Source organism: Echiichthys vipera (genome assembly GCF_963691815.1).
Source record: "Echiichthys vipera genome assembly, chromosome: 10".
Lineage (NCBI taxonomy): Eukaryota > Metazoa > Chordata > Actinopteri > Perciformes > Trachinidae > Echiichthys > Echiichthys vipera.
In genome coordinates, this window is record NC_139835.1 from 5,353,473 (window position 1) to 5,362,732 (window position 9,260).

General features: G+C 44.4%; 2 protein-coding genes across 2 annotated transcripts in view; both read right to left on the reverse strand.

The window, feature by feature from the left end:
* The window catches only part of LOC310952847 (collagen alpha-3(VI) chain-like), a 94,388-nt gene that overhangs the window by 39,420 nt on the left and 45,708 nt on the right, over window positions 1-9,260 (reverse strand). The gene's annotated exons all lie outside the window — the stretch shown is intronic.
* LOC310953008 (collagen alpha-3(VI) chain-like) lies at window positions 623-9,086 on the reverse strand (the record flags this gene model as incomplete). The annotated part of the gene is made up of 11 exons (XM_083921900.1): window positions 623-1,167; window positions 1,331-1,924; window positions 2,188-2,781; window positions 3,045-3,644; window positions 3,805-4,404; window positions 4,567-5,160; window positions 5,424-6,023; window positions 6,184-6,783; window positions 6,947-7,540; window positions 7,804-8,403; window positions 8,564-9,086. Coding segments are annotated over 11 exons (6,444 nt in total), but the record flags the coding sequence as incomplete, so codon positions are not given.

Here is a 9,260-nt window from a genome sequence, read left to right on the forward strand (position 1 = left end):
GCAGAAACCGTAAAGACATTATCCTTCAAGTACTGGAGAGCTGCTCCAGTGTTGAGGGGTCTCCCACCTTTGTGCCTCAAACTTCTGACAGTGTCAAGAATCTCGCCTCTTGTTCTGTACGTGTTCAGGTAGAACTGGACAGCTGGATCTCTGCTGTACTGAACCAGTGAGACACGGTCTTTGTTTTCTCCCACATTGAGTTTCTCCACCACTCTCTCAACAAAATCACGCATGGCAGGGAAGCCATTCCGTGTACTATCAGAACCATCCAGAAGGAAAACGATATCCTTTTTGGCAGTGTCAACTTAGAAAAGACAGGAAGACAAACATTAAAACCTATACAAAAATAACGCTCACGGACTCATCATCAAATGCTCGACTACTTTTTGAAAGCACCTAGCACTGCCTACTTCAACTTTAAACAAAAAGAAAGCATACCACTACCAATATTTACATGCAAACATGACGTTAACCCAGTATTGCACTTAATGAATTACTTTCAGCGCAGGTAAAAGGAGTTAAGTAGCCTCTCAGGCAAGAAAGAAGCCATGTATTTTTTTAACATACCAGGTAAAGTTGGTGATTTTGGATTGACGTCAAAAACCACAGCCTCCACGGAGGACTGAAGTTGCTCTTGGATACTGGGAAGTTCAGTGAAGTCAGACACAGAGAGAGCATGACTGGCATCTTGGGATATTGTCTGCAGTTCTCTGCTATCAGAGCTTCTGGTTCCAATTGCAAATATCAAGACACCCAGCTGTTTGAGAGCAGAAGCTGGTGCATCAACACTGTCAGAAGACCTTCCACCACTTAGCAATATCAGGACCTGTGGAACTCCTTCCAGGCGCCTGCTTCCAGCAGAGGCTGTGAAGACATTATCCCTCAAGTACTGGAGAGCTGCTCCAGTGTTCAGGGGTCTCCCGCCTTTGTGCCTCAAACTTCTGACAGTTTCAAGGATCTCGCCTTTTGTTGTGTATGTGTTCAGATAGAATTGGACTGCTGGATCTCTGCTGTACTGAACCACTGAGACACGGTCTTTGTTGTCATCCACACTGAGTTTCTCTACTACTCTTTGGACAAAGTCTCGCATAGCTGGGAATCCAGTTCTAGTACCATCAGATCCATCCAATAAGATTACAAGATCCCTTCCTTGTGGCTTTCTCTCCACTAGGGAACATAGAATTTGAAACATATTTAGGTACTTGAAATGTGGGCACAACTATTTTGTCGTAATGACACCGGCTGATCTGAACTTTCTGACATTTAATTGAATACAGTTCAACTTGCATCATACCATAGTCTTGAAATGTAAAATAAGTCACTTTCTTACCAGTAACTGTTGGTGTCATGGCCGTGGCCCTCACTGCCACTGTACTCATTACAGAAGCGAGCTGTTCTTGGACAGTGGGGAGGTCAGTAAACTCAGACACTGATAGAGTGTAATTACGGTCAAATGATATCCTCTGTAGCTCTCCACTGTCAGAGCTTCTTGTTCCAATGCCAATCACAATGACGCCCTGCTGTTTCAGATTCGAGGCTGGGATATCTACATTGTCAAAAGACCTTCCACCATTAAGAAGGATCAACATCTGTGGTACTCCTTCCAGGCGCCTGCTTCCAGCAGAAACCGTAAAGACATTATCCTTCAAGTACTGGAGAGCTGCTCCAGTGTTGAGGGGTCTCCCACCTTTGTGCCTCAAACTTCTGACAGTGTCAAGAATCTCGCCTTTTGTTCTGTACGTGTTCAGGTAGAACTGGACAGCTGGATCTCTGCTGTACTGAACCAGTGAGACACGGTCTTTGTTTTCTCCCACATTGAGTTTCTCCACCACTCTCTCAACAAAATCACGCATGGCAGGGAAGCCATTCCGTGTACTATCAGAACCATCCAGAAGGAAAACAATATCCTTTTTGGTAGTGTCAACTTAGAAAAGACAGAAAGACAAACATTAAAACCTATACAAAAATAACGCTCAGGGACTAATCATCAAATGCTCGACTACTTTTTGAAAGCACCTAGCACTGCCTACTTCAACTTTAAATAATGAGAAAGCACACCACTACCAATTTTTACATGCAAACATGAGGTTAACCCAGTATTGCACTTAATGAATTACTTTCCGTGCAGGTAAAGCAAGTTAAGTAGCCTCTCAGGCAAGAAAGAAGCCATGTATTTTTTTAACATACCAGGTAAAGTTGATGATTCTGTGGTGACGTCAATAACCACGGCCTCCACGGAGGACTGAAGTTGCTCTTGGATACTGGGAAGTTCAGTGAAGTCAGACACAGAGAGAGCGTGACTGGCATCTTGGGATATTGTCTGCAGTTCTCTGCTATCAGAGCTTCTGGTTCCAATTGCAAATATCAAGACACCCAGCTGTTTGAGAGCAGAAGCTGGCGCATCAACACTGTCAGAAGACCTTCCACCACTTAGCAATATCAGGACCTGTGGAACTCCTTCCAGGCGCCTGCTTCCAGCAGAGGCTGTGAAGACATTATCCCTCAAGTACTGGAGAGCTGCTCCAGTGTTGAGGGGTCTCCCGCCTTTGTGCCTCAAACTTCTGACAGTTTCAAGGATCTCGCCTTTTGTTGTGTATGTGTTCAGATAGAACTGGACAGCTGGATCTCTGCTGTACTGAACCAGTGAGACACGGTCTTTGTTTTCTCCCACATTGAGTTTCTCCACCACTCTCTCAACAAAATCACGCATGGCAGGGAAGCCATTCCGTGTACTATCAGAACCATCCAGAAGGAAAACAATATCCTTTTTGGTAGTGTCAACTTAGAAAAGACAGAAAGACAAACATTAAAACCTATACAAAAATAACGCTCAGGGACTAATCATCAAATGCTCGACTACTTTTTGAAAGCACCTAGCACTGCCTACTTCAACTTTAAATAATGAGAAAGCACACCACTACCAATTTTTACATGCAAACATGAGGTTAACCCAGTATTGCACTTAATGAATTACTTTCCGTGCAGGTAAAGCAAGTTAAGTAGCCTCTCAGGCAAGAAAGAAGCCATGTATTTTTTTAACATACCAGGTAAAGTTGATGATTCTGTGGTGACGTCAATAACCACGGCCTCCACGGAGGACTGAAGTTGCTCTTGGATACTGGGAAGTTCAGTGAAGTCAGACACAGAGAGAGCGTGACTGGCATCTTGGGATATTGTCTGCAGTTCTCTGCTATCAGAGCTTCTGGTTCCAATTGCAAATATCAAGACACCCAGCTGTTTGAGAGCAGAAGCTGGCGCATCAACACTGTCAGAAGACCTTCCACCACTTAGCAATATCAGGACCTGTGGAACTCCTTCCAGGCGCCTGCTTCCAGCAGAGGCTGTGAAGACATTATCCCTCAAGTACTGGAGAGCTGCTCCAGTGTTGAGGGGTCTCCCGCCTTTGTGCCTCAAACTTCTGACAGTTTCAAGGATCTCGCCTTTTGTTGTGTATGTGTTCAGATAGAACTGGACTGCTGGATCTCTGCTGTACTGAACCACTGAGACACGGTCTTTGTTGTCATCCACACTGAGTTTCTCTACTACTCTTTGGACAAAGTCTTGCATAGCTGGGAATCCAGTTCTAGTACCATCAGATCCATCCAATAAGATTACAACATCCCTTCCTTGTGGCTGTCTCTCCACTAGGAAACATGGAATTGAAACATATTTAGGTCATTTTGTAAAACATTTCCAGTAGAAAGGTCATATGATGCAAGCTACCCTCAAAATGTATTTCATACACTATTGAAATGCTGCCACAAATATTTTGGCAAGAAAGAAGCCATGTATTTTTTAACATACCAGGTACAGTTGGTGATTCTGTGGTGACGTCAATAACCACAGCGTCCACGGAGGACTGAAGTTGCTCTTGGATACTGGGAAGTTCAGTGAAGTCAGACACAGAGAGAGCATGGCTGGCATCTTGGGATATTGTCTGCAGTTCTCTGCTATCAGAGCTTCTGGTTCCAATTGCAAATATCAAGACACCCAGCTGTTTGAGAGCAGAAGCTGGTGCATCAACACTGTCAGAAGACTTTCCACCACTTAGCAGTATAAGGACCTGTGAAACTCCTTCCAGGCGCCTGCTTCCAGCAGAGGCTGTGAAGACATTATCCCTCAAGTACTGGAGAGCTGCTCCAGTGTTGAGGGGTCTTCCGCCTTTGTGCCTCAAACTTCTGACAGTGTCAAGGATCTCGCCTTTTGTGGTGTATGTGTTCAGATAGAACAAGACAGCTGGATCTCTGCTGTACTGAACCACTGAGACACGGTCTTTGTTGTCATCCACACTGAGTTTCTCTACTACTCTTTGGACAAAGTCTCGCATAGCTGGGAATCCAGTTCTAGTACCATCAGATCCATCCAATAAGATTACAAGATCCCTTCCTTGTGGCTTTCTCTCCACTAGGGAACATAGAATTTGAAACATATTTATGTACTTGAAATGTGGGCACAACTATTTTGTCGTAATGAGACCGGCTGATCTGAACTTTCTGAAATTTAATTGAATACAGTTCAACTTGCATCATACCATAGTCTTGAAGTGTAAAATAGTCACTTTCTTACCAGTAACTGTTGGTGTCATGGCCGTGGCCCTCACTACCACTGTACTCATTACAGAAGCGAGCTGTTCTTGGACAGTGGGGAGGTCAGTAAACTCAGACACTGATAGAGTGTAATTACGGTCAAATGATATCCTCTGTAGCTCTCCACTGTCAGAGCTTCTTGTTCCAATGCCAATCACAATGATGCCCTGCTGTTTCAGATTCGAGGCTGGGATATCTACATTGTCAAAAGACCTTCCACCATTAAGAAGGATCAACATCTGTGGTACTCCTTCCAGGCGCCTGCTTCCAGCAGAAACCGTAAAGACATTATCCTTCAAGTACTGGAGAGCTGCTCCAGTGTTGAGGGGTCTCCCACCTTTGTGCCTCAAACTTCTGACAGTGTCAAGAATCTCGCCTTTTGTTCTGTACGTGTTCAGGTAGAACTGGACAGCTGGATCTCTGCTGTACTGAACCAGTGAGACACGGTCTTTGTTTTCTCGCACATTGAGTTTCTCCACCACTCTCTCAACAAAATCACGCATGGCAGGGAAGCCATTCCGTGTACTATCAGAACCATCCAGAAGGAAAACAATATCCTTTTTGGCAGTGTCAACTTAGAAAAGACAGAAAGACAAACATTACAACCTATACAAAAATAACGCTCAGGGACTAATCATCAAATGCTCGACTACTTTTTGAAAGCACCTAGCACTGCCTACTTCAACTTTAAATAATGAGAAAGCACACCACTACCAATTTTTACATGCAAACATGAGGTTAACCCAGTATTGCACTTAATGAATTACTTTCAGTGCAGGTAAAGCAAGTTAAGTAGCCTCTCAGGCAAGAAAGAAGCCATGTATTTTTTTAACATACCAGGTAAAGTTGATGATTCTGTGGTGACGTCAATAACCACAGCCTCCACGGAGGACTGAAGTTGCTCTTGGATACTGGGAAGATCAGTGAAGTCAGACACAGAGAGAGCATGACTGGCATCTTGGGATATTGTCTGCAGTTCTCTGCTATCAGAGCTTCTGGTTCCAATTGCAAATATCAAGACACCCAGCTGTTTGAGAGCAGAAGCTGGCGCATCAACACTGTCAGAAGATCTTCCACCACTTAGCAATATCAGGACCTGTGGAACTCCTTCCAGGCGCCTGCTTCCAGCAGAGGCTGTGAAGACATTATCCCTCAAGTACTGGAGAGCTGCTCCAGTGTTGAGGGGTCTCCCGCCTTTGTGCCTCAAACTTCTGACAGTTTCAAGGATCTCGCCTTTTGTTGTGTATGTGTTCAGATAGAACTGGACTGCTTGATCTCTGCTGTACTGAACCACTGAGACACGGTCTTTGTTGTCATCCACACTGAGTTTCTCTACTACTCTTTGGACAAAGTCTTGCATAGCTGGGAATCCAGTTCTAGTACCATCAGATCCATCCAATAAGATTACAACATCCCTTCCTTGTGGCTGTCTCTCCACTAGGAAACATGGAATTGAAACATATTTAGGTCATTTTGTAAAACATTTCCAGTAGAAAGTTCATATGATGCAAGCTACCCTCAAAATGTATTTCATACACTCTTGAAATGCTGCCACAAATATTTTGGCAAGAAAGAAGCCATGTATTTTTTAACATACCAGGTACAGTTGGTGATTCTGTGGTGACGTCAATAACCACAGCCTCCACGGAGGACTGAAGTTGCTCTTGGATACTGGGAAGTTCAGTGAAGTCAGACACAGAGAGAGCATGACTGGCATCTTGGGATATTGTCTGCAGTTCTCTGCTATCAGAGCTTCTGGTTCCAATTGCAAATATCAAGACACCCAGCTGTTTGAGAGCAGAAGCTGGCGCATCAACACTGTCAGAAGACCTTCCACCACTTAGCAATATCAGGACCTGTGGAACTCCTTCCAGGCGCCTGCTTCCAGCAGAGGCTGTGAAGACATTATCCCTCAAGTACTGGAGAGCTGCTCCAGTGTTGAGGGGTCTCCCGCCTTTGTGCCTCAAACTTCTGACAGTTTCAAGGATCTCGCCTTTTGTTGTGTATGTGTTCAGATAGAACTGGACTGCTGGATCTCTGCTGTACTGAACCACTGAGACACGGTCTTTGTTGTCATCCACACTGAGTTTCTCTACTACTCTTTGGACAAAGTCTCGCATAGCTGGGAATCCAGTTCTAGTACCATCAGATCCATCCAATAAGATTACAAGATCCCTTCCTTGTGGCTTTCTCTCCACTAGGGAACATAGAATTTGAAACATATTTAGGTACTTGAAATGTGGGCACAACTATTTTGTCGTAATGACACCAGCTGATCTGAACTTTCTGAAATTTAATTGAATACAGTTTAACTTGCATCATACCAAAGTCTTGAAATGTAAAATAAGTCACTTTCTTACCAGTTACTGTTGGTGTCATGGCCGTGGCCCTCACTACCACTGTACTCATTAAAGAAGCGAGCTGTTCTTGGACAGTGGGGAGGTCAGTAAACTCAGACACTGATAGAGTGTAATTACGGTCAAATGATATCCTCTGTAGCTCTCCACTGTCAGAGCTTCTTGTTCCAATGCCAATCACAATGACGCCCTGCTGTTTCAGATTCGAGGCTGGGATATCTACATTGTCAAAAGACCTTCCACCATTAAGAAGGATCAACATCTGTGGTACTCCTTCCAGGCGCCTGCTTCCAGCAGAAACCGTAAAGACATTATCCTTCAAGTACTGGAGAGCTGCTCCAGTGTTGAGGGGTCTCCCACCTTTGTGCCTCAAACTTCTGACAGTGTCAAGAATCTCGCCTTTTGTTCTGTACGTGTTCAGGTAGAACTGGACAGCTGGATCTCTGCTGTACTGAACCAGTGAGACACGGTCTTTGTTTTCTCCCACATTGAGTTTCTCCACCACTCTCTCAACAAAATCACGCATGGCAGGGAAGCCATTCCGTGTACTATCAGAACCATCCAGAAGGAAAACAATATCCTTTTTGGCAGTGTCAACTTAGAAAAGACAGGAAGACAAACATTAAAACCTATACAAAAATAACGCTCACGGACTCATCATCAAATGCTCGACTACTTTTTGAAAGCAACTAGCACTGCCTACTTCAACTTTAAACAAAAAGAAAGCACACCACTACCAATATTTACATGCAAACATGACGTTAACCCAGTATTGCACTTAATGAATTACTTTCAGCGCAGGTAAAACAAGTTAAGTAGCCTCTCAGGCAAGAAAGAAGCCATGTATTTTTTTAACATACCAGGTATAGTTGGTGATTTTGGAGTGACGTCAATAACCACAGCCTCCACGGAGGACTGAAGTTGCTCTTGGATACTGGGAAGTTCAGTGAAGTCAGACACAGAGAGAGCATGACTGGCATCTTGGGATATTGTCTGCAGTTCTCTGCTATCAGAGCTTCTGGTTCCAATTGCAAATATCAAGACACCCAGCTGTTTGAGTGCAGACGCTGGCGCATCAACACTGTCAGAAGACCTTCCACCACTTAGCAATATCAGGACCTGTGGAACTCCTTCCAGGCGCCTGCTTCCAGCAGAGGCTGTGAAGACATTATCCCTCAAGTACTGGAGAGCTGCTCCAGTGTTGAGGGGTCTCCCGCCTTTGTGCCTCAAACTTCTGACAGTTTCAAGGATCTCGCCTTTTGTTTTGTATGTGTTCAGATAGAATTGGACTGCCGGATCTCTGCTGTACTGAACCACTGAGACACGGTCTTTGTTGTCATCCACACTGAGTTTCTCTACTACTCTTTGGACAAAGTCTTGCATAGCTGGGAATCCAGTTCTAGTACCATCAGATCCATCCAATAAGATTACAAGATCCCTTCCTTGTGGCTGTCTCTCCACTAGGAAACATGGAATTGAAACATATATAGGTCATTTTGTAAAACATTTCCAGTAGAAAGGTCATATGATGCAAGCTACCCTCAAAATGTATTTCATACACTCTTGAAATGCTGCCACAAATATTTTGGCAAGAAAGAAGCCATGTATTTTTTAACATACCAGGTAAAGTTGGTGATTCTGTGGTGACGTCAATAACCACAGCCTCCACGGAGGACTGAAGTTGCTCTTGGATACTGGGAAGTTCAGTGAAGTCAGACACAGAGAGAGCATGGCTGGCATCTTGGGATATTGTCTGCAGTTCTCTGCTATCAGAGCTTCTGGTTCCAATTGCAAATATCAAGACACCCAGCTGTTTGAGAGCAGAAGCTGGTGCATCAACACTGTCAGAAGACTTTCCACCACTTAGCAGTATAAGGACCTGTGAAACTCCTTCCAGGCGCCTGCTTCCAGCAGAGGCTGTGAAGACATTATCCCTCAAGTACTGGAGAGCTGCTCCAGTGTTGAGGGGTCTTCCGCCTTTGTGCCTCAAACTTCTGACAGTGTCAAGGATCTCGCCTTTTGTTGTGTATGTGTTCAGATAGAACTGGACAGCTGGATCTCTGCTGTACTGAACCACTGAGACACGGTCTTTGTTGTCATCCACACTGAGTTTCTCTACTACTCTTTGGACAAAGTCTCGCATAGCTGGGAATCCAGTTCTAGTACCATCAGATCCATCCAATAAGATTACAAGATCCCTTCCTTGTGGCTTTCTCTCCACTAGGGAACATAGAATTTGAAACATATTTAGGTACTTGAAATGTGGGCACAACTATTTTGTCGTAATGACACCGGCTGATCTGAACTTTCTGAAATT